The sequence below is a fragment of the Lepidochelys kempii genome, chromosome 12, assembly GCF_965140285.1.
Source record: "Lepidochelys kempii isolate rLepKem1 chromosome 12, rLepKem1.hap1, whole genome shotgun sequence".
Classification (NCBI taxonomy): Eukaryota; Metazoa; Chordata; order Testudines; family Cheloniidae; genus Lepidochelys; species Lepidochelys kempii.
The window spans coordinates 40,813,688-40,839,050 of record NC_136391.1 but is presented as its reverse complement, the minus strand read 5'-3'; the positions used below and the strand labels follow the sequence as shown (position 1 = coordinate 40,839,050).

Here is a 25,363-nt window from a genome sequence, read left to right as displayed (position 1 = left end):
TCGTGAGCTACAGCTCACTTCATCCGATGAGGACTCCTGCCTGAGAGACAGTGTGGCTTCAGGAAAGGATGCAGGATCATAGACATGGTGTTTGCAGCTTGTCAACTTCAAGAGAAATACCAGGAACAGAACTCCAACCTGTATATGACTTTCATTGACCTGAAAAAAGCATTTATTATAATCAGTTGGGAGGGCCTTTGGAAGATCATGGCAAAATTCATTTGCCCAGAGAAATTCATCACAATGGTTCGGCAATTCCATGAGGGCATGGTCCCTTGTGTTATGGATGATGAGTCATCTGAACATTCCCAGTCATCAATGGAGTCAAGCAGGGCTGTGTGTTGACCCCAGTCCTCTTCAGTATGAGGTTTTCTGCCATGCTTACAGATGCCTTTTGTGATTGTGACACTGGGATTGGCATCAGATACCGGACTGATGGCAAATTTTCAATCTGAGGAGGCTACAGATAAAGACACAGGTACAGGAAGTGACAATTCATGATCTTCTGTTTGCTGATGACTGTTCTCTGAATGCCGAATCTGATTCTGACATGCAGCGGAGTATAAACTGTTTCTCTTCAGCTTGTGATAATTTTGGTCTCTCAATCAACCTCAAGAAAACAGAATGATATACCAGCCTGTGCGAGGAAAACCTTACTATCACAGTGAATGGCGAAACCCTTCAGGCAGTGAACAAGTTCACCTATCTCAGCAGGACACTGTCATGTGCAATTCACAGCAATGATTAAACCAATGCCAGAATTGCCGAAGCAAGTGTTGGCCTTTGGCAGACTACATGCAAATGTGCGGGAGCGCAGAGGCATTAGTCAACAAACAAAACTGAAGTCTACTAAGCCATTATGTTGCCAACTATGATCTATGCATGCAAAATGTGGACAGTGTACAAACGCCATGTTATGAAGCTGACTCACTTTCACGTGGGCTGTCTGAGGAAACCAATGAGGATAAGATGGCAAGACCAGGCTCCAGATATTGAGATTCTCATATGGGCAGGTATTCCAAGCATCCATTCTCCTTGATGAAATCACAGATGAGATGGGCATGCCATGTCACCAGAATGTCAGATGAACACCTGCCAAAGATCTTTTAGGGTGAGCTAAAGTAGGGAAAGCACACTCAGGGAGGCCAACAGAAATGTTTCAAAGACTCAACATTTTGACATTGACCCAGATATTTGAGAAGATCTTGCCCATGATCATTCTACCTGGCGAAGTCTCATCCATACTGGAGCTACAGTCTGTGAGCAGAGGAGAACCACTGAAGCACAGCAGAAGCACCAGCAGTGTAAATCTCACAAGAGCAGTATGTCCACTGTTAGCAAGAGATGCCACTATGGGTTACTTGATTAAGTGTGCCACAGAGAGTTCAAAGCTCAAATTGGCCTGATCAGCTACTCATGTGTTCACAGAAACCAAACCAATCAGTGATGTCTTGGTCATCTTCAAACTTGAAGGATGAACAACAACAAGAACACAATGGCACATATCGCTCTTTAGAGTAGTGGTCATTTGGATATCACGTTTTAAAAATCTGGTGGCTGTCAATTTGCAAATGGAAGAGTCTGCAGAGAGGTATATGTATTGTTACAGTTTCTACTGCAAATCATTTTCTGTCCAGAGAAAAAATTTTCCCATCTAAATTTAAACTTTATCAGCTGTCTTTGTGGTGATAGACTGCAGTTCCATGTTGCGGAGCCTCAAGAAAGCAACTATATTAAGTGTCTTTTTGGCTGAACTTGGTAATTTTATTGCTATAGGATTGATCCAAACTCAGCCAGGTATTGGCTCTTGGAATGTGAGAGCATAGGACCGTCTACAGTGAATGAAGCGCACTTGTGGCAGACAGAGTCAGTTGCTACAATGGCAATTCCAAAACCATGTCTAATTGCTAGGTCATATTTAGCAAGCAGGTAGTTGGATTTCTGCTACCCTTTGGGGGGCAGGGAGACAAGACCCATGTTCTGTACAGGAGCAGGAATTGAGGTTAAGGAGCTGAGGTAGAGATACTTTATTGGATTTCTGTACCTTCTTACTCTTGCCACCATTTTTAATTCCTTGCCAAATCTATATATGAATACTTGCTGTGATTGAGAACGTGACTTCTAAAGAGCCATCTATGTGGTTCTGTAAAAATCATTACCATAGTGTCTTCATCTCTTCTTCTTCAGAGACTAAGTGCTCTCAGCCCTGAGTAACATAGTCCTCACTAGTCTGCAGAGTGAGAACCTAAGTCCTGATCTTCTGCATGACAGTACTTCATCCAGGCTTTGTTGTGGTCCTGCCTTTCAAAGGACGGGATAAAGTGCATGCCCAAAGAGAAGGGGATGAGAAATAGATCTGAAAATGTAACAATTACAGTTGCCAATCCACACCTGTTTGAGGTGGGTTTAATTTAAGATCCCATCACAGCCATCATGTTGGTGCTATTGTAAATTTTTGAACGGACTCTCTTATGTATTCTCTGTTAGCAAATGGATTTTCAAAACACTAACATTTTAAAATTGGCAATATCTTCAAATACGAGGAAGTTTATTTCAAAATCATGAAGTAACGCAGGTCAAACTAGCCCGGGGACTGGCAACTTTTGGTCAACACATCCCTTGGCCCACACCGCTTCTCACAGCCCCCATTGACCTGGAATGGCAAACCCGGCCAATGGGAGCTGTGATCAGCCAAACGTGTGGACGCTGCAGGTAAACAAACTGTCCTGGCCCGCCAGCAGATTTCCTTTGGCACGCGGCCAGTCAGGGTTGTCAATCTCGGGACTAGCTAATATGAAACAGGAATATTTTACAAGTGTGCTCAAAAGTTTGTACACAGAAAATAACTCCTGCTAAAACCACTTCAAACATGAAAAAAGTCTCACAAAGAAGCAGTAGCTATATAGGGAGGTTTCAACCCCTTTTGCGTAACATGAAGACACAGATGCTGTTAAATACCTGATATTCAGCTGCTTAGTGTCCTCCTGGTTTCCAGGAGATGCAGAAGTACTAAGTGGTGACAATTGTGCAGGTCTCTGTGATCAAAATAAAAAGCTTGTAAAGAATCATTTGAGTTGACAATGACCTCTAGTGGCTCATCCTAGTTAATATTTTCTACATCATAGTAGAACTGATTCAATAGGGCCTAAATCAACCTTGGTGCATGTGACATTATCCAGGGTTCAATCTGTTGACTGTTGAACAGCTGTGTCCCCTTAATTCTCTAGCCTAGGGTGCCTCTTGCATTGCTTTGCTGTCAGAACATCCACTCCTGGCCTGTTTGCATAGCCTTCAGCATGCAAATTCACTGCCATTTAAATACATGAGAATCTGACCAGTCACTCATGAATTACTTACAGGGCAACACCCTCAAATTCCCTGTCCCAGCCTTGTCCCCCAGAAATGTCTTGTACTGCTCAGTACCCTTCTGAACAGTACAAACTCATAGAAAGTCTGTCCTTTCTTCAAAGGAAAATGATAATGCACCAGCCTTGTTATCCCTAATAGTTTCCTATACGCTTTAATCCAATACCTAATTTAACAAACTAAAATAACTTAAAAACAAAAGGTTTTGTCTCACCATGTGCTACAACAATCTGTATTAGCTGAAAAGCCTTCCAGCTAGAACCACCCCACCCCCAGTTCAATTATGCTTTCTTTGTCTTTTGAGCATTGTAGCTGCCATGAGCAGATATGGGAGGGGGAGAAGAGAGGTGAAGTGGAGGCCACGGTCTCTCATTCTTATACCACTCTCCCCTCTTTGAGGATTACCCCCAGCTAGTGTGTAGGTGACAAGCTGTCTGCTGTGGATGAGAGATTTGAACTATCCCTGTGATTAAATGTAAATTTCTTTTTTACACTTTTTCCCCCTGCTGGAGAACGGCTGCTTAAGCAGGTGACAAACTTTTAACATCTGGCTGGGAGTTGGTCTGTCCTTTGTTCCTGAAAAACTGGTTTGGGCTTCAGAGTAGCAGCCCTGTTAGTCTGTATCCGCAAAAAGAAAAGGAGGACTTGTGGCACCTTAGAGACTAAAAAATTTGAGCATAAGCTTTCGTGAGCTACAGCTCACTTCATCGGATTCATTCAGTGGAAAATACAGTGGGGAGATTTATATACATAGAGAACATGAAACAATGGGTGTTACCACAGACACTGACAAGAAAAGGAGTACTTGTGGCACCTTAGAGACTAACCAATTTATTTGAGCATAAGCTTTCATGAGCTACAGCTCACTTCATCGGATGCATACTGTGGAAAGTGTAGAAGAAAGCTTATGCTCAAATAAATTGGTTAGTCTCTAAGGTGCCACAAGTACTCCTTTTCTTTTTGAGTTATTTTTGGCTCTGTTAACTGAGACACTGTTCCTATCTGCTGAACATTCAATGACAAACTCTACTTGATGGTTTCTAGGGCTGGACTATTCTGAATTGAAATGTTGCTGGTGGCAGTGTCTCTGTGGTGACAAGTGGGAACTTGCCTTCTTTTGCAATTCAAACAAAATAAACCCAATGTTCCCAGCTGGAGATTTTTGTAGAGTTCTTGCTTTCTTGTTTGAGGGGAATCTGATTACTTAGCGTTTAACTTGGTATTTCTGGAATGTTTTCCCAGCCTTGCTGGGAGAAAAGACACTTTATAGAATCACAGAAATGAAGGGCTGGAAGGGACTTTGAGAAGTCATCAAGTCCAGCTCCCTGCACTGATTAGGAATAAGTAAACCTAGACCATCCCTGACAGGTGTTTCTCCAACCGGTTCTTAAAAATCTTCAATGATGGGGATACCACACCCTTCCTTGGAAGTTTATTCCAGAATTTAACAATCCTTATAGTTAGAATTTTTTTCCTAATCTAACCTAAATCTCCCTTGCTGCCAATTAAGGCCATTACTTCTTGTTCTACCTTCAGTGGACATGGAGAACAATCCTTCACTGCTCTCTTTATAACAGCCCTTAACATAGTTGAAGACTGTTCTCAGCTCCCCCCTCAGTTGTCTTTTTTTCTCAAGACTAAACTTGTCAGGTTTTTTTAACCTTTCCTCACACATCAAGTTATCTAAAACTTTTATCAATATTGTTGCTCTCCTCTGGATTCTCTCTCCAATTTGTGCACATCTTTCCTAAAGTGCAGTGTCCATAACTGGACACCCTATTCCAGCTGAGGCCTCACCAATGCTGAGTAGAGCAGGACCATTACCTCCTGTGTCTTCCATATGACACTCTGTTAATATACCCCAGGATAACAGTAGGGACCACCTAGCCAGCTATTCCCCATTTTGTAGTAGTGCATTTGATTTTTTTTCCTTCCAAGTTGTAGTGTGGTGTAATACTTTGCACTTGTCTTTATTGAATTTCATCTTGTTGATTTCAGAGCAATTTGCCAAGTCTTTTTTTGAATTCTAAACCTGTCCTCCAAAGTGCTTGCAACCCTTCTGCATCTTGGTGTCATTAGCAACTTTTATAATCACATTCTCCACTCCACTATCCAAGTTATTAATGAACATATGAATAGTACTGGGCCCAGGATTGACTCCTGTGGGACCACATTAGATATACCGTCCCAGTCTGAGAGAGAACCATTGATAACTGTTCTTTAAGTACTGTCTTTCAAACAGTTGTGCACCATCTTATAGTAATTTCACCTAGACCATATTTCCCTAGTTTGCTTATGAGAATTTCTGGAGGCTGGAAGAAAAGGAGAATAGTAAGGAAAATATGAAGTAAGATTTCTTCATTTCTTGGTTCTGAAAGTTAAGTTCCTTCCTGAACTAGACATAAATTCATAACTGACTAGTCAAGTGGTACAATTATTTACTCCTGGGGGAATTCTGAGCCAAAACATTAAAAATTCTGCAACAAAAAATTAAAAATTCTGCGCACACTATTTTCAAATTCAGCAAAATTTTGTGTATTTTATTTGTCAAAATAAGACAATATAATCACACTAATTTCAATTATTTTTGGTCGTTTATTTCAAAATGTCTGTCAGCAAATATGTCTGCAACAATACAGACGACAAAAAAGATTCAGAAAATGTTTTTTGACAAATAGATTCCTTACTGGGCTTTTTAATACAGAACGCTGAGTAATAATTCATTTAAACTACCATACAGAACCATATTTCCCGCACCCCCCAGAAGCAGTGCAAGGCTGGGGGGAGTCGGGTAACGGAGGAGCTGAGGGAGCGGGAAATAATTGCTGGGAAGGAGCCTGGGTGTGAAATTTGACAGTTGTTGGGTATGTGTGGGAAAAGTATGGAACAGGTTTTTTGGGGGGGCTGGAAGGAACTGTTAGGGAGCTTCCCCCATGCAGATCCTGGATGATCCCAAGCCTTTCCCATTCAGTCAGGCACATGTGTCCCTCCACCCCTACTCAGACACCCACGTCCTCATGTGTCTCTGTGCCCCCACTCAGCCACCCCTTGTCCCTATGTGGTCCTGCACCCCCTCCCCGTCACCATGTGGCCCTGCGCCTCCACTCTCATTCAGCCCCTGCCCCAGTCTGTCCTCCCCCACTAGCTCTTATGAGCCCCTGTCTGACCCCCCCCCCAGCACCCCCATGCTGTCTGTCTCCCCATAGTCCCTCCCTGTTTCCTGACCTGACCCAGCTGGCACAGTGAAGAAGGCATTCTTTCTCTTCCCTAGCATGCTGGGAGTGGCTGCTGTGCTCTATCGCCACAGCGTCCTCTGTTGGGTAAAAGGAGGAACTGCAGCAACTTTTCAGCAGAAGCTTTTTTCTGGGGAAAAAATTAAAAATATGCACGGCTCATTGATTATGCACACACAGTAGTGCAGAATTCCCCCAGGAGTAAATGATTTTGAGGATAAAAATGATTCTGTACATTGTGGCAGATCCATGTTTTATGTATATATATACACCATTTTATATCCCAAAGTGAATTCTGCTTTCACATTAACCCTAAGTAGAGATCAGAGAATCATTGCTTTAGGTTTTGTATATTTAAAGTGGTGGTTCCACTCTCCCAGCTCTAGTGAGGCCTCAGCTGGAGTACTGTGTCCAGTTTTGGGTGCCATGCTTTCTCCAATTTGTCCACATCTGAGTGTGCACAGAAAGCAACACAAATGAGAAAAAGTTTAGAAAACCTGACCTATGAGGAAAGGTTAAAAAACCTGGGTAGGTTTAGTTTCAAGAAAAGAAGATTGAAAGGACCTGATAAGTCTTCAGCTATGTTTAAGGACTGTTATAAAGAGGACTGTGATCAACTGTTCTCCATGCCCACTAAAAGTAGGACAAAAAGTAATGGGCTTAATCTGCAGCAAGGAAAATTTTGGTTAGATTTAGGAAAAACTAAGTACCTAGAATATAGGTTACTGAGTGAGGTTGGGGATTCCCTTTCATTGGATGTTTTTAAGAACAGATTGAACAAACCTCTATCAGGGATAGTCTAGGTATACAGTAACTCCTCACTTAATATTGTAGTTATGTTCCTGAAAAATGAAAAGGAGTACTTGTGGCACCTTAGAGACTAACCAATTTATTTGAGCATAAGCTTTCGTGAGCTACAGCTCACTTCATCGGATGCATACTGTGGAAAGTGTAGAAGATCTTTTTATACACACAAAGCATGAAAAAATACCTCCCCCACCCCACTCTCCTGCTGGTAATAGCTTATCTAAAGTGACCACTCTCCTTACAATGTGTATGATAATCAAGGTGGGCCATTTCCAGCACAAATCCAGGGTTTAACAAGAACGTCTCGGGGGTCGGGGGGGAGTAGGAAAAAACAAGGGGAAATAGGTTACCTTGCATAATGACTTAGCCACTCCCAGTCTCTATTCAAGCCTAAATTAATAGTATCCAATTTGCAAATGAATTCCAATTCAACAGTCTCTCGCTGGAGTCTGGATTTGAAGTTTTTTGTTGTAATGTCGCAACTTTCATGTCTGTAATCGCGTGCCCAGAGAGATTGAAGTGTTTTCCGACTGGTTTATGAATGTTATAATTCTTGACATCTGATTTGTGTCCATTTATTCTTTTACGTAGAGACTGTCCAGTTTGACCAATGTACATGGCAGAGGGGCATTGCTGGCCCCTGATGGCATATATCACAGTGGTGGATGTGCAGGTGAATGAGCCTCTGATAGTGTGGCTGATGTTATTAGTCCCTGTGATGGTGTCCCCTGAATAGATATGTGGGCACAGTTGGCAACGGGCTTTGTTGCAAGGATAGGTTCCTGGGTTAGTGGTTCTGTTGTGTGGTATGTGGTTGCTGGTGAGTAGTTGCTTCAGGTTGCGGGGCTGTCTGTAGGCAAGGACTGGCCTGTCTCCCAAGATTTGTGAGAGTGTTGGGTCATCCTTCAGGATAGGTTGTAGATCCTTAATAATGCGTTGGAGGGGTTTTAGTTGGGGGCTGAAGGTGACGGCTAGTGGCGTTCTGTTATTTTCTTTGTTAGGCCTGTCCTGTAGTAGGTGACTTCTGGGAACTCTTCTGGCTCTATCAATCTGTTTCTTCACTTCCGCAGATGGGTATTGTAGTTGTAAGAATGCTTGATAGAGATCTTGTAGGTGTTTGTCTCTGTCTGAGGGGTTGGAGCAAATGCGGTTGTATCGCAGAGCTTGGCTGTAGACGATGGATCGTGTGGTGTGGTCAGGGTTTCTGAAAAATGTGACTAAGTGAGATGATAAGCAAATCCAATTTCCCAATAAGAATTAATGTAAATAGGAGGGGTTAGGGTCCAGCGAAATTTTTTTTGCCAGACAAAAGGCATTATATAAATTTTAAACAAGCAATTTAATACAGGTATTAAACAGGCTGGCAGCCCCCCCATCAGCTTCCCTATGTGCGCACCACCACCGCCTCCCGCCCGCTGATGGACCCCGCGGATCAGCACCTTCCTTCTGCTCCCCCCGCCTCCTGCCCACAGCAAACAGCTGTCTTGAGGCATTCAGGAGGCTGGATGAAAGAGTGAGGACGCGGTGTGCAGCCTCCCCCCTCCCTCCTCTGCCTCCTGTCCACGACAATCAGCTGGTTTGTGGTGTTCAGGAGGGAGGGGGGAGGCTGCGCGCCATGTCCTCGCTCCTCCCCACAGCCTCCTGAACACCACAAGACAGCTGATTGCCGCGGGCAGGAGGCGGGGGGAGCAGGGGGAAGGCACTGATCCGTGGGGTCCACCGGAGGGCACATAGGGGGGCTGCCACCCATGGACAAAGCAGGCAGCCAAACAAAGTTGTAGGGCAGCATTACGCTTCTTTAAACAAGCATGTTCTGAAATAGAGCAGGGACATAAGATCAAAACAATGTTAAGCAAGAGGATGTTAAGTGGGGAGTTACTGTACTTGACTCTGTCTCATTGTTGGGGGATGGATTAGATAACCTCTTGAGGTCCCTTTCAGCCCTATATTTCTAGTATTCTAATACAGACAAATAATATAGACCATCTCTCTCTTCTATTTATATAGATGGATCAATAGAAATAGAGACTGACCATCTCAAAGAGCCTGTTGAACAGCTGAAGGCTGAACTGGATGAACTGATCATGCTGATCACAGACCAAAGCAAACATGATGGTATGTGGGGAGGCATGTAGCAGTTACTTTAAAATAAAGTTCATAGAAGGCCACTAAGAAAGTGGCTAATGCTAACAAAAACAGCAGTGTTATGCTTTTTGCCAAAGGTGGTTGAGGACTGTAACCTCTCTGATTCATATAATTTCTTCAGGTCTGATTTTTTTTTTTTGTTTTGTTTTTTGAGAATGTCTAATTAGTTTCTGACAGTTAAGCTTTTAACTTAAAAGAATAAGTCAGTAAAGATCCCGAGACAACTCAGTCATCTCTGTCAAAAGGTTGGGGGGCACCCACCCCTACTCCTGCATTTGTGCTCATAAAAGCTGTTTGGCAGTGCAGTATTGGAGACAAAGGAGCTGCCATTGGGATACTCTTCCTCTGATGGAAGATGAAATATGGTTCTTGTCATAAGTCTCTGATGGGAGTTAAAGATCCCATTAATTTTTTTTCAAAAAAATAACTGATAATTATTGTGTCCTGACTACCATTCTTCTGATCAATAAAGTAAGTTATAATGTACCTAGCACTGTGTGAACTATGACAGAATGCCTAGTGGATGCTCCATTGCCTACACAGTTACTACCCTTGTGCTACTATCTAAAGTGCATTGAGATACCTTAAACTATGAAATACATTCTATGAAAACAATTCTAAATGGCAGTCAGGATGGGTGCCTTGGTCAAGCTTTTATGTATGGTGAAACCCATCATCCCAACAAATGAAAGATGCACCTGCTGAAACATAATAAATAAAATAAAACTTAGTGATTTGGAGAACAGTACATAAGTTTTCTGGTTGTTTAAAAATTTGGGATTCAGTATTTAACACCCTAAACATCATAGTAATTTATTCCTAAAGATGTAAATATGCCCAGCACTCTATAAGCAGGTTGGTAGGAACATTTGAGTTTGTTTTGAAGAGGATGGGAAGCTCTCTACTTTTGTGACAGAGGCCTTTAGATAATGACAAAGTGACTTATCTTTCCCTATCCCTCAGCAGGGAATATTCTGTGTCTTAATCATTTCCATATACTTGAGGCTTGAAACTCCTGAAGTGATACCAAGGAGATGCATTGCAAGGCAGTAACGTAACATATTTGGTCTGAGCTGGAAATGCAGGAGTTTCATCCGCTCCTTCATTCTAGGCAGCCATTTTGGATGTTTCCAAGCCAAAAGATGTAATTTATTCTGCATTTTGAGCACATCAGGAGGGAAAATCTCTTTTACTGCTTTTCAGGATTTTAGAGTCTCTGGTGCGAATTTTAAAGGCAGTGAATGGGACATACACTCCTTCCTTTTCCCCCTTACATTAAAAATTGACATCCATCAACCTTGGAAATGGAAGTGTTCTCTTAATTCCAGCTCCTTTCTTACCTTTACGCTTACCCACTCTGGTTTACTTCTTCTCATGCTGCTCTTTCCTGCAGCTGTGCCAGCCCAGATTGCACTGATCTCTGAGAGACTGATGACTGTCCTGGGACATCGCAATAATGAAAATGAAGCTGCATTCTTCAATTCTCTGATCCAACTTAACATTTGTTCCCCAAAACTTGAACAGCAGGATCAGTGTGTGAGTATTGTAGAGCCTGAAACAATAAGCAAATTGGGTTGATTGAATAAATTTAAATACATGTGCAGTGCTTGTCAAAAGCTTTGTCTATGAAGAGCAGTAAATGTATTACCAATCTGTGCATCTTGCATTGTTCTACAGAGAATATAAACTTATATTTAGCCTTTCAGAAATCTTTGGATGTCTGGTGAAGAGACCTAGGAGTGTACTGTATGCTATGTAAATCTTTCAGATGGGATAGGCTTTCTTTACAAGACATATATATATATAACAAAGCGACCTTTGGCGGGACACTACTGAAGGTATCAATTCAGGACAAATTGCTTAGAGCAGGGCAGTCACAGCCCAAGGCTGTGATGCATTCACTACTAAGGCACACCAAACCAGCCAAACAGAGGTCTTCGGTTTTACTCCACTGGCTAACCAGAAGTCATACAAGCAATTTCCTCAGACGCTCCAGTTTCCCAGTATCACCACCAGCACCAGTCCTTATGGGGATGAATGGTTATGAAAACCAATATCCCAGTAAAAGAAAAAGGGTTCTCCCAATCCCAAAGGACCAAGCCTCAGACCCAGATCAATATACCGGTTAGATCTTACCCACAAATCACGCTGTTGCCAATCCTTTAGAATCTAAAGGTTTATTCATAAAAAGAAAGAAATATAGATGAGTTAAAATTGGTTAAAATGGAATCAAATACATACAACAATTGCAAAGTTCTTAGTTCAGGCTTGATGGGATTACTGCTGATTTAAACCGATCAAGTCTCTGGAGTACAAATATCCCAGCTTGGATGGGTTGTTCAGTCCTTTGTTCAGAGCTTCAGTTTCAAGCACAGTTCCTCCAGAGGTCAGAAGCAGGATTGAAGACAAAATGGAGGGGTTTCCAGGGCCTTTTATATCTTCTGCCATGTGGAAGGACCCCTTTGTCCTTACTGTGGAAAATCACAGCTGCAAGATGGAGTTTGGAGTCACATGGGCAAGTCACATGTCCATGCATAATTCAGTTTCCAGGCAGGAGCCATTGCTCACATGCTACCTTGAAAGTTCCCAGGAAGGCTCCTCAGATGTGGATTGGAGTCTCCCAAAGTCCATTGTCAGTTAAGTGTTTCGTGATCGGGCACTTATTCAGAATAGTCCTTTCTCAAGAAGCTGACCAAATGCTTCACTGATGCTTACTCTGAATCAAACACACTGAGATACAAGTACATAGCCAATATTCATAAATTCAAATACAAAAATGACATACACATACAGACAGCATAATTATAACCAGCAAGTTACAGCATAATTATAACCAGCAAGTTACAGCATAATTATAACCAGCAAGTTACAACCTTTTCATAGACACCTCACTTGACCCCCTTTGTACAAGATTTGGCGCAATTATAGGACCTTGGTTGCAACAATGATCTATACGGTCCCAGTTCATGTCGTTAACATCACAATATGTCTGGACATTAATTGGGGGATATAAAACATTCCTGGGTTTATAACACAGGACTTTAATTTCAGTTTCTTGACACCAGTGATCTGGTGTACCTATTATAAACATTAACATGTTTTCTTTAAGATTGTGTTGGGTAATTGTATGTATGTCTATGCATATCCTAAAACTAAATCTAGAGACAAACTCCACAAAGTAGAAATGAATTATGTTGTTTGTTCCAGGTCATTGATCTTTTACTGACATCCTTTTGCCAGAATCTAATAGCTGCTTCCTATTTTAACCCTCCTGACAGGTAAGATGCATGCTATACATGCAAGCAGGACAAAACTGTTTAGTGCCCTGTAATACCTGCACTGTACAAGGGTCTGTGAAGATCCCCTTGTTGATGATGCGGGATATATCGTACTGGTGTTTTTAGGCACTTTTATCCTGAGCCGCTATGATGCAAAAACTAATACTTTGATAGATGAGAGTAGAAACACCATGTGCTCTTCCATTCTCATTGAGTCTTCTTGAAATAAGCTGCCCACTATGTGACAGCCCTTTAAAATATCCCTCTGCTCTGTCTAGTGCTGCCTTTTTGTAATACTAACACCACGTTGTTTCTAAAGATGGGATTATTAAGAGGGGGACACTGGAGCAAAGTTTCTGATTTATTTTTTTTATAACTTTTTTGTTGAAACAAATCAGACCCCAAGAAGAATATTTTTCTTTGCCTTTGTACATAAGACATTAAAGTGTCTTCTGGGTTATTTTTGGTACATCCAGAGCTGCTCTAGGTCTAGGCATCCCTGCCATTAGCCTTAGGGCCATCTCCAGCATTAAATGAATGAAGCACAAAGCTTAGTGCTGAAGACACAAGATCAAGAGAAGAATACAGCATTTTATTTTTTCACTTTGATCTTAAACCTGTGCATGCCTCCCTTTATTTCAGAAATTAAATATATGTTTGTACTGACAAATGGAAACTGTGAGAGTATGACTTGACTTTCACTGGGCTTTACCTGAAGTTCCTCTTTGGAAGAAGAATGTGGTGGTTTAGCTCGTGTGTGTGTTAGCAAAAATTTTATAAGTGTTATGGTCAAAATAGTTCCTTAAAAAGTAACTTCACTGGCAACTTCCAAGCTGCCTACAATCCTGTAACCTAAATGGGGTGTGCTTTTGGCAGCATGGCAGTGCTGAACAGTTTTCTCACCACAGTTTAAATAACTATCCTGAAAGAAGACCCCTGTACCTGCAACAGTCACCTTTCTGTGCCCCTCAGCAACCTTCCTCTTCTCCAGATCTCTCTCAACAACTCTTCTTTGACTTGATTGTAAGCTACATAAGGCTGGGACCTTCTGATTTTTACATGTCATATAGTGCCATGCCCATATGGGGATATATAAATAGCATTTATTATAGTGCTGAATTGATTATATTGATGGAGTGATAGTTGTGTGATGCATTTACACTCAAAGGTGCTTCAGATGCATTCTGTTTAACCATTTCTAAAACCCTCTTCTATATTAAGGATAACAGTGACCTTTGGCAGTAACATGATCACATGGCTTGTGTCTTCTGTAGGCAGGGGCTCTGTTTGTCTCTGTTTGTGAAGATGATTTGTGGGCACAGGCGTGTCTTACCTGCCCTGTTGACTAGGCTCTGTCAGCTTATTTATCATCAGGTTAGTTTCCCAACATAAAGAAATTGATGGTAACCATGTGCTTTGGCCTCATCTCTCCACATGTATACTGAGTACCTGTCTGTACTGTACTATATGATGGAGGGATTTCATTAACTTGTAATTTTCCAAAAGAGTTCTCATTTTTAACAAACTTTTCAAACCTGGTCTGAGAAAATTCAAACAATAGTGATTCTACAGCAATGTTAACTTGGCCACATTGCTCATTTATGATGCACATTTAACAACATGAACTGAAATATACATAATATGCAAATATGTACATAAGCAGAAAAGGTGTAATATGGTCAGATTAACTCTTGTATTTTCAGACTTTTTAATTTTTAACTATACAGCCTTGTGCGTTTAATGTATAAGGGGGAGGCACTGTTGTTGAATTAAAAGGAGCACTTGTGCATTAGAAATACTGAGTAAATGCTGTATCAGCCTCAAGACCATTTTTGCCCCCTCTAATTTTCATTCTGAGCTGGTGCAGGCAGTATTACATGCTAAGTAATTTTTCAGACCACAGCTCTCAGTTCTGCAGCTAGATTCCGTGTTGCATCTCTGAGGAGGCACAGCACAGAAGGTCCTTCCAGGAAGAGGATCGTGAGGGGGGGAAAGATGGCTTTATACTATATTTGTGTGTCCTGGATTCTGGATCAGTGCAGGCCATTTTGTATGTTAAAGCATTCCTGCCTGTCCTGGCAATCCCCTGTGCTACAAGCTGCAAGGGGGGAGGCAGCATAGAACTCTGTATAGATGCTTTTATGCTTTCATATGTTCTATGCTTTAGAATGGATATATTTCCCCAGGAGCTGTTAAAGTCCCTTTATTGGAGTGATGTAAAGGGGTTGTGATGTGGCACCTGGTGCAGAACTACATATCCACCACCGTTACCAGCCTTAGTCAGCTTTTAAGAGACAGTTGAGACCCTGAGCCTTTCTAAATACCTAGGTGCAAGATCCAGAGCTATGCCTCATGCGTTCATTGTTCTTATTTTTTATTTTTTTAAGTGTTTCCTTGTGCTCTTTCTTTTAAGTGCTCTTCACCCTGTTGTACTGAAAGGATTAAGTTATGAGGCTGATAAATAAATCTAAATGCCATAGAATCTGAAAAGCCATTGGCCTTTAAAATTCTGCAAGGATGTAATTAAAGTTAGTTACGCCACGTTACTGTTGTAGAATTCTCTTATTTCTGCTGTAGAAGCTAACCAGAAACAACTTCAGAATTTCAGATAAGGAGGAAGTTATCTAATTTAACTGGTGCCTTCTATCTGCTAAATTGTTCTTTTGCACTGAATTAGTCACTGGATAGTTGCAGTATTCTGCCTCTTGATTAGTTTGAGGTTCAGTTGAGACTTGCTGCTTTGTTACAAATGCTATGCATCTTTTCACTGAGCTATTTATTTGTTTGGCTGCAGGGTCCTTCCCTAAATGATGCTCATGTTTTAGGACTAGCTGCCTTTATGATTCATTTAAATGAATCCAAATCTTTGATTCCTGAAGTGAACATTGGATCCAAGGTTGCCTCTGCAAAGGGCCTTTCTGTTACTGAGTACTGGAACCATTTACTTGTTTGCAGGACAGGGGAGTCCTTAGCCTTCTGCATGAGGTGAGTTTCTTTCTTTGTCATATGCTAGGTTTCCCTGTTTCTAGGGATGACTTGGATTTGGCACAGGCAGGGATATGGAACAGTACGTCCTGTCATGCAATAGATTCCCCTCTTACAAATGTGTGGCACTCACACTATTGGTCATGTTAGTATTTAGGTTTAGAACGTTTTTATTTGAAAATGAAACTTAAAAGTAGAAACTTTAGACAAGATGTGCCCCAACTTTGCCCACCAATGGGCTGCATAAGAAATTTGGGAGGAGCCCAGGGATTGCATCTAATTGGCATGAATTAGAACAGATTGAAGCCGCCCTCATCTTTCAATATTAAGGTGTGATCCATGAAAATTCCAGATCCTACCTGGCCTCAAATCAAGATGAAACTTTTTTTTTTTTTGTTGGCACTTGTGGTCTTTGCAGCCTACACCCCCATATTAAAAATTAGGGTGGCTCTGGGTCAGCGCTGAATTACACAAAATAGGACTGCAGTCTCTCTCCCAGGTATGTTATGATTTTATTCCCATCTTTTTCTAGACTTCCTGTGCCAGCCTTTGAAATGATTTAGTAGTTACTTTTAACTCCTTGTTCTTTAAAATCCATTGTCATAGCTCACACAGTGTTCCAATATGATTACACTGTTGGACTAGGTGGTCACTGGATATCATTGCAGTTTGTATTTAGACAATTTTGAAGCATGATATCCTTGGTTTTTACTTGGCCCTGGACGCTCCTGGATGGGAAGCAACAGCAGTGGAAGATGGGGCAGATATGACAGATGAACCAAACCAAATAACTGCTCTCTTTCTTCTCTCAGGTTTTGTACTGCAGCAGTTGCTTATTGTTTGTGCAAGTTTCCTTCCCTCTCTCATGATGATTTATGCAACTTGCTTCCCTCTGGCCTTATAAAAAAGGTAACCGTTTCAATAAAAAAAATCTGTTGCCATCACTTTTTGAAAAGGCAGTGCCACTGGAACGGTCTGTCGCAGGTATCTGTACTGTAACAGGTTAGCACTAATTGCAGTATTTATCCTGAATCCTTTATGGGAGCTGCCTTAGCTCTCTGCGTATTCATTCCATAACGCGTACAATATTATGTAGCCAACTCTGTTTGCTTTCTTGTTTCCTAACAGAGCATTGGAAGGTTTAAAAGTCTAATACTACATCCTATCACTTTTTTGTCCCGAATGCCATGATTTTCTTGATCTAATCCCGCCCCGGCCCCCTGCCCATCGCCCTCCCTCCACACACACAACCTATACATTCTTTATTACAGTTTTGGATTTTTGTGTCAAGTAGCTGGGTAGCATGAGGAACAGCTAAACCAATGTAAATGAGCCGTTTTAGTTCTACCAAGTTAACTCCTGGTCTGTTTGGGAGATTATTAGAGAGGAGAGTAACAACAATACTGTTCCAAGTCTAAGGACTGGACTCATGAATTCTGTGTTTTAGGGCCTGATTTTTAGTGACACCTCAACTTTGTTTCCACTTGCGCAAACACATTTTTGCCAAATAATTGAATAACATACATTTTTGGCAGAGTTTCCTTGTCTCTTTCCACACTCACTATTTTACGTAATTGGTACTGCACAGAGGCTTTTTTTCATTGATGGCAATATGTAAGTTTCTACTTTCTTTATTTTAGTTACAGTATGTTGTGCCACGGCTGAGCTTAGAGGCTCGCGGAATTGGCCGTGAGGAGGAAGCACCTGAACTGTCCTGGAGGTCCCTCTCTTGTCCCTCTGTAAACTACACGAAAACCAGCCTCTGTTTATGGAAGCAAACGTGCTTCCAAGAACTCTTGAAGGAGAAACTATTCCAGGTAATAGTCCCTACCCTCATACCATAACGTTAACTTTTCAGATCTGTGCTTTGGGATTTCCCAGCATAGATGCAATATTATTACTCATTAGCAGCAATAGCTGCTCCCTATAAAAGTTTATTATTTAGTCAGTGTTTGTACAACACTTTGAAGATGTGTACAACCAAATCTAAGCATTAAGAATTATCATTATCATCATCCCCATATGTTAGCCGACGGCCAAGGATGTTTGGTGAGGTGCCAGCTATGCCCGTTTATACCATCCGTGACTTTAACCACTAGGACGCACTGTCCCTTCGCGGCGGGCAGCCCGGGCTAGGCTGATGGATGCCCCAAGGTCCTAACCACCCGTGACTTTAACTGCTAGAGCTCAGAGCTCCTTCGCAGCGGGCAGCCAGGATTGACTGACAGGTGCCCCAAGAGTTTGCCCCGTGGAGGCGGCACAACTCAACGCTAGGCTCTTAGTACTCTCACCTAATGGCCAGGCTTTAGAGCCAAAACGGCTGAGGTTCTTTAATTGTGTTGGCTGCTTTACAGTAAACCAGAGAAAACAAGTCAGACTTATGCACAAATGGTTACCAAAATTTATTAAGCTAGATTCTAATCATGTGGTTACAAAATTGCTAGTGCCTACTTATTTAAATGTAGAGATGTTACACACACAAACAAGTTACAAAACTGAAGCCACAATCCCAAAGAAAGAAAACAAAGTATAGAGCTCTATTTCAAAATATGTGTACACTAAAGATAGGAGATCAGGTGTGGGTGCTTCTTACCCTCCTTGCATCTCTCGATTCCAGCGGTGCCAAGCCAGGATCGGTCACTCAGTTCCGCGGAAAGACGAATAAGGGACAAGGCTTAGGGACCCTCTTAGCTGCAGAAGCCTTGGGAGGCTGTCACTTATCTGACCAGCAGATAGATAGTGAAAAGCACTCAAAAATCATGGTGCTGTAGGTCCCCTACTTATACCTCTGTACTCCTTTATTCTCTTTCTCCTTTCTTATGCCAAATTGAGGCTGGTCTGTCTGGGTGACGCCAGCTTTCGCAAGAGTAGTTTACACTTGCAAGGGAGAGAAACAATAAGTGTCGACTACTGGACATTTCTTTTATCAGGGTAAATATTTTCCCACCTAGGATGTTGGTGTGTGTGCATCACGCTATTTAGTAGGGGCTAAGAGCCATGTCTGTCACAGGGCCTCTGCCTGCTGTGAGCTTAATCGTTGTATCTGCTCCCAGAGGCACATTGTAGCAGCACACCTGTGCTTTTCACAGCTTCAAAGGCTGTGCTGGAATATATGTTAAGTACCCTGTTCCGGCTTGCTCCTGTGTTTCCAGCAATGCTGGTCTGCGGGGGGGGGGGCTGGCTGTCTGGCTACACCATAACCTGCAGATAGGAGAAAAGGCATGAGGCATTTTGGCTTTATAGAGAAATTGACAAAAAGTAGAGTAGGATATAACATGGTAATGCAGGAATAGTACCATGGAGGCTTATCAGTTATAACTGTACAATAAATATATTTATATCTCAGATGTGTGCCTAATAGTTTAATCCTTTATAGAAACAGATCTATGAGAAGGCCCAAATTTTTGAAAATGCTCATGAACTTTTCCTGGCACCCAATTTAAGTGCATGCAATTCCTTGAAGTTCTCATGAACATTGGTTACAGGTTTTTTTTAATTGTTGTTGTTTTCTCCTTTGATTTATATTGTCACATGTTCCATACTGGTGTCTAGATATTCAGAGTATGGGCACTTTAGAAGCATTAAAGATATGTGTACTTTTAGTAGTCTTTTTGAAAACTAGTGGTGGCTTGGTTTAGATTTGCTAGGAATGCTCGAGGAACAGAAATGTTCTTGAGACTAAATGGGAACTGTTAATTTCCTCTGCTGCCATGTGAGAGAGAGAGAGAGAGATCTTTGTAATTTGAGAGAGGGTGGCTGAGCTCCTTTTGGTAACCTAGCCATAGAAGTCATGTTTCCTTGCTGATCTGTTCTTTTATTGTGCTGAATCTCTGCGTTTTTCCCAGTTATCTTTCCAAGAGTGGCTGCTGTTTGAGCTAGAAGTCCAGCCTGAGAAGGATATCCTTTCTGCTTCTGAAAGGTAAGCGCAGAACGGTCCTGTAAAAATGGAAGTAGTTTGAAATGCATTTCCAGTTAAGTCAGAAATATTAGAGAAGCTCCTAAGCCTGGAGTTTGATGACCATGTAAATAAATTGTCTGGCTTGGGGCATGAACTCCTAATGCCCCCACATCTTAAACAAGAGCTCAAGGTATGTTAGATCTGATGGGTTTGGCTTCCCTTGAGGAAGTTATCCAAGGTAACCGTTGACCTCCACAGAATTCACTAGAACATCTTTCTATCTCGGGACTTTCCCATGCCCAGAAGCAAGAGATGGTTGTTACAGGTCAACCTGCAAACACTATATGCCCAGCATTGTTATGTCTCTGGATTGTTAAAAGTCCCTCAAGGGACCTGTTAGTTTTTCATCTGTTCCTCTAGGGGCAATCACTTTCTAGTTTCATATAGATTTATTATATATGCAGGTCTGTGTGGCAACCTTCTTTTTGCCATTCCATTTGACTTGGTGTACTGTGTTCTCTTTAAAACAATGAACAGGAAGCACTAAAATTCTTTGATATGAATCCAACCTTCCATTGTTCAATATTGCAGGCACGACTTCCATTACTGGGCGTTGTACCAGTGGTATCTTCCAGCAGCCTCTGCTTCTGGAGGCTGTGATGGAAACCTGGAAAAGGCATGTGGCATTCTTATTGGTACAATTCTGGATTTCTCCCAAAGGTACTTTACCTCACATGAATACACTTGCACAGCAGTGACAGTTTTACTGTGAATATGGAAACTAATAAGGTAGAGCAGCATTTGACTCTGTACCTACAGCATAGTTAGGAAAGGTTTATATGTTGGGTTTTAATGCACACATAGAACCACCTAATTCTAGCTGAGTCTCGTTGACTCAAGCCAGAGCAATGTCATAGAATGTTGCCCCCACACGTCTTCATAATGGGTATGTTTTGTGTGTGTGTGTCAACGCAAGAGTTGTTTAAACATTTCATATTGCTATAGATGTGCATGTTTACCCAGTGTTTGATTTCCTCAGAAACTAAATTCTGACTTCCTAAGTCAACCATCAAATTATGTTCTTGTATACGTCTGTATGAATAGAGCATACATTCCTGTACACCACAGTGAGTTTCCACTATCATTAAGACTTCTTTAAAAAAAAATTCTAATTTTAAAAAATCTTATAAATCAGGAATCTCAAACTCAAATCACCATGAGGGCCACATGAGGACTAGTACATTGGCCCAAAGGCCGCATCACTGACACCTTTTCATATAAAGGTACAACCCCCCAAACCTCCTGGCCCTGCCCCCACTCCACCCCTTCCATGAGGACCTGCCCCCACCTCCCTCCCTTTCTGCCAGAAGCTTTTTTTTTTTTTTTTTTTTTTTTTTTTTAAATCCCCTAAGCATCTTTTGATCTCAGCCCTGGCCTTGGGAAGAGGAAAAACATCCTAATTTGGATGGTGCCAGCCAGGTAGCCTCCTTCTCTCCATTGATGGCTCAGCCACTGTTGTTTGAAGTGGGTACCGGAGAGACTGTCTTATCTGTGTCATTGTTCAACTCTTCCTGGGGTCCTTAACAGCTCCTCTTTACAGCCTCCTTTCATTTTACTATATGCATTCAGTTAGGCATAAATATAAAATTGAACAGGGAAACCAAGTTACATAATGTTAATGAGAAATAATGCAGACGTTTTCCCAGTTTGTTACAGATAGGGTCACTGAATATATAACTAACTAACTAACAGGGGTAGTCATCAGGAGTCTCTCTTAATTCCAGGTCAGAGTTGGACAACCGTGGCCAGTTGGAGAAGTCAGAGTTTTCCGTTCATAACAGGACAGTCAATCCTGATATTCTCTGCAGATTACAGGTGATTTTAGATCATGATACGAATCCATATGCCAGATCCATGAATTTGGCATGACAAAATCTTTTCTAAAATTTCAGTGTATGGAAGACAGACAGTCCTGTTTTTAGATATTATGATTGGTGCTCTGGATAACCAAAGATAGATCAGTCAGAATATTTTTTCCACTGCTTTAGTGTGTTAATTCACATGCCCTTAAGGCATTAGAACCAGCCAGCCTTCCTTGTTACAAGCTGTGAGAAAGAAACAAAGCTTCTGAAAATGTGCAAGCAGCCAGTCTTGAATTCTAGACGATGACAGTTTGCATTACATGTTGAATTACGTTTACAAAAGTGGAATTCTGTTATAAGAATTGATTTTTGGCTGTTCGCTCACCCCACCCCCATTTATTAATATACCTACATGCAGGTCCTTGAAGTAGAGAGTTTCCCAAATTAGCCTTGCAGAGAAGCAAGGGCTCCATCTTGCAAAGATAAAGTGAGTTCTACTAGGCATTTTAGGACCATGGCAGCTCTTCTATTTGTAATTGGTTCTAATTAGCTGTCAAGCTAGTCAAGTTATATCTCTGCTGCAACTGACTAGTATTCAGAGGTACAAATCTATCTTTCCGCTGAAGACATCAAAGAAACTAACTTCCAATCTGATCCTTCCTGATCCCACAGATCAATATAAACAAAACAGAACATACACAAGCACTCTTGGAATCTGGCTTTTGGAAAGTGAAATGTAATCCATATAGCACCTATGACGAGATAACTGGCTGGCTCTGTGGATGAGGGGAAAGCGGTGGACGTGCTTTAGGTGAAGCTTTAGGTGAAGCTTTAGCAAAGCTTTTGACACAGTATTCTTGCCAGCAAGTTAAAGAAGTATGGGCTGGATGAATGGACTATAAGGTAGATAGAAAGTTGGTTAGATTGTCGGGCTCAACGGGTAGTGATCAATGGCTCCATGTCTAGTTGGCAGCCGGTATCAAGTGGAGTGTCCCAAGGGTCGGTCCTGGGGCCGGTTTTGTTCAATATCTTCATAAGTGATCTGGAGGATGGTGTGGATTGCACTCTCAGCAAATTTGCGGATGATACTAAACTGGGAGGAGTGGTAGATACGCTGGAGGGCAGGGATAGGATACAGAGGGACCTAGACAAATTGGAGGATTGGGCCAAAAGAAATCTGATGAGGTTCAATAAGGATAAGTGCAGGGTCCTGCACTTAGGACGGAAGAATCCTATGCATCGCTACAGACTAGGGACCGAATGGCTCGACAGCAGTTCTGCAGTAAAGGACCTAGGGGTTACAGTGGACGAGAAGCTGGATATGAGTCAACAGTGTGCCCTTGTTGCCAAGAAGGCCAATGGCATTTTGGGATGTATAAGTAGGGCCATTGCCAGCAGATCGAGGGACGTGATCGTTCCCCTCTATTCGACATTGGTGAGGCCTCATCTGGAGTACTGTGTCCAGTTTTGGGCCCCACACTATAAGAAGGATGTGGAAAAATTGGAAAGAGTCCAGTGGAGGGCAACAAAAATGATTAGGGGACTGGAACACATGACTTATGAGGAGAGGCTGAGGGAACTGGGATTGTTTAGTCTGTGGAAGAGAAGAATGAGGCGGGATTTGATAGCTGCTTTCAACTACCTGAAAGGGGGTTCCAAAGAGGATGGATCTAGACTGTTCTCAGTGGTAGCTGATGACAAAACAAGGAGTAATGGTCTCAAGTTGCAGTGGGGGAGGTTTAGGTTGGATATTAGGAAAAACTTTTTCACTACGAGGGTGGTGAAACACTGGAATGCGTTACCTAGGGATGTGGTGGAATCTCCTTCCTTAGATATTTTTAAGGTCAGGCTTGACAAAGTCCTGGCTGGGATGATTTAATTGGGGATTGGTCCTGCTTTGAGCAGCGGGTTGGGCTAGATGACCTCCTGACGTCTCTTCCAACCCAGATATTCTATGATTCTATTATTCTAATCACTTCAGACACTGAATAATCAGTAAAACTGTTTTCCACTGAAACTGGGGAATCAAACTTCAGAGGAATGCAAATTTAGTAGAGTATGTTTTGCAAGCACCAATGTGCTTTACAAAGCCTAAAGAAACAAAGTAAGTTCAGAAGAATAAGTTGGAAGCTGCATGCTGGATAGATGTAGCGTTCAGAAGGGTGAACTCTCTCACTTCAGGGGTTATTGAGGAGTTCTGTCACTTCATTGTGTGTTTATCCCGGGCTGGGATTTCTGGGCACTTGTGCAGTTGCTGTAAATCTAAAATCATCTCAGTCACTGATACCGTGGGGTAAAAGAGGATTTGAAATGCAGATTGATGTAAAGTTATGAAAAATTTCTTTCTCCCATCCAGGAAATGGTACTTGAGCTAGGGTCTAGGCAGACTTCACCCACTGGCTGCTGGAATGACAAGGGACACTTCCTATTCAGGATTTTCCAGGAAAGGTTAAAAACTATAGGAAATGGCTCTGCTGTCGGTGAACGGCTACTGAGGCAGCAGGAAGTGCTACTGCAAAAAAGGTAAAATACCAACAGGATGCCAGAATGAGAGAAACTCATCTGATAAAGCTACTTTCAGAAACTCAACTACACAGCACAACAGCAATGAAATAATTGTACATCCATTTTCCTAAGGGGTGATAATTAAGGTGGGAATATATATGTTTACTGGTTTAGTGTGGTGATCTTGTGGAGTGAGGTGTTTATTCCCTAACGACCCCGGTATTTGAGCTCTCACTAAACACAACACACTTAGCCAAAGGCTGATCCTGATAGCAGTCCTAGGAATTCAACCTCCTGGACCTGCTATTTACAACCATCACCTCTTTAACAAGCTTTAATTCCCACTGGGGATGAGAAGGGAACTTCACCATTTCTAAAGTCATTGTTTCTGTGTCTTGAAAATGCTCTGAATATTTTATTGAAATACCAAATCCGTTTCTGGCCACGTGGAAAAATCCCCAGTGAGTAATCTTTACATTTCCTGCTAGCAGATGTTTAAGGAATTGAGTCTTGGAAAGTTCTCTAAATTCTACTGAAAATCAAAGTCAGGCTTAATATGACCTGACTGCTGTTCTGTACTCTTCTTGACTGCATGTTTTTAAATTTTACTTTAGGATTCTGTTGTGTCTCCCCCCATCAGTTCTCATCATGTGTCGAAGAGGAAAGAAAATGACCTTGGATTGTGAAGATTTCTTTTTTTTTGTAAACACTGAGCTGGTGTGTACAATTTCCCAAACAGTAGCAAGTTTGGTAATTGCTCTGGATAGGGGTCTTAAACTTGAGAGTAGGGAATGGAGAAGGGATCAAATATCATCATACTCGAAAGCAGGAAATCTGTCATTGTGTGGGAACTTCAGACAACCTATGCTTCTGATGTTTTTGGCACTCCAGGAGATGTCCAGATATCTGGAAAAGTTTTGTGGTTTTATGAACCTTGCCAATGACTGATACTATAGTATTTCTCTGTGTGCTTTTTCTCTGCAGCAGAATGCACTCAGAATATGTTTGTCTGGATTCACAATGAATATATTATGCTGATGAGAAAGGGCTCTTTGGAAATACAATATAAAGATTTGGTCTGATGAAGTCATCTGCCACTTTGTTGGATGTAGTGAATATCCCACAAATGGGTGCATATCTGAGTAAAATCACTGATCAGCAGTTTAGACTTTTCACCTGCAGGGTGATGTGTTAACCAATTTGTGAACAATATATTCAGTTTTGTGACCTTGTTTAAGTCAGGTTGAGTAGAGTAAGTTGTACATTTTTAGATTTTTTTTTAGA

The 25,363-nt window shown here is 41.7% G+C and overlaps 1 protein-coding gene across 8 annotated transcripts in view; it reads left to right on the top strand.

Annotated features, from left to right (window-relative positions):
• Nucleotides 1–25,363, top strand: part of FANCA (FA complementation group A) — a 72,263-nt gene that overhangs the window by 32,869 nt on the left and 14,031 nt on the right. For 7 of the 8 annotated variants that reach the window (XM_073308252.1, XM_073308251.1, XM_073308255.1 and 4 more), the window contains 12 exons: nt 9,414–9,521; nt 10,945–11,087; nt 12,759–12,829; nt 14,104–14,203; nt 15,624–15,814; nt 16,627–16,723; nt 17,455–17,631; nt 19,660–19,733; nt 20,304–20,432; nt 21,497–21,587; nt 23,931–24,097; nt 24,694–24,796. In XM_073308252.1, coding sequence (XP_073164353.1) covers nt 9,414–9,521; nt 10,945–11,087; nt 12,759–12,829; nt 14,104–14,203; nt 15,624–15,814; nt 16,627–16,723; nt 17,455–17,631; nt 19,660–19,733; nt 20,304–20,432; nt 21,497–21,587; nt 23,931–24,097; nt 24,694–24,796 — 1,451 coding nt within the window. The remainder of the gene's footprint in view (nt 1–9,413; nt 9,522–10,944; nt 11,088–12,758; nt 12,830–14,103; nt 14,204–15,623; nt 15,815–16,626; nt 16,724–17,454; nt 17,632–19,659; nt 19,734–20,303; nt 20,433–21,496; nt 21,588–23,930; nt 24,098–24,693; nt 24,797–25,363) is intronic. The other variant, XM_073308253.1, reaches the window with a different exon arrangement.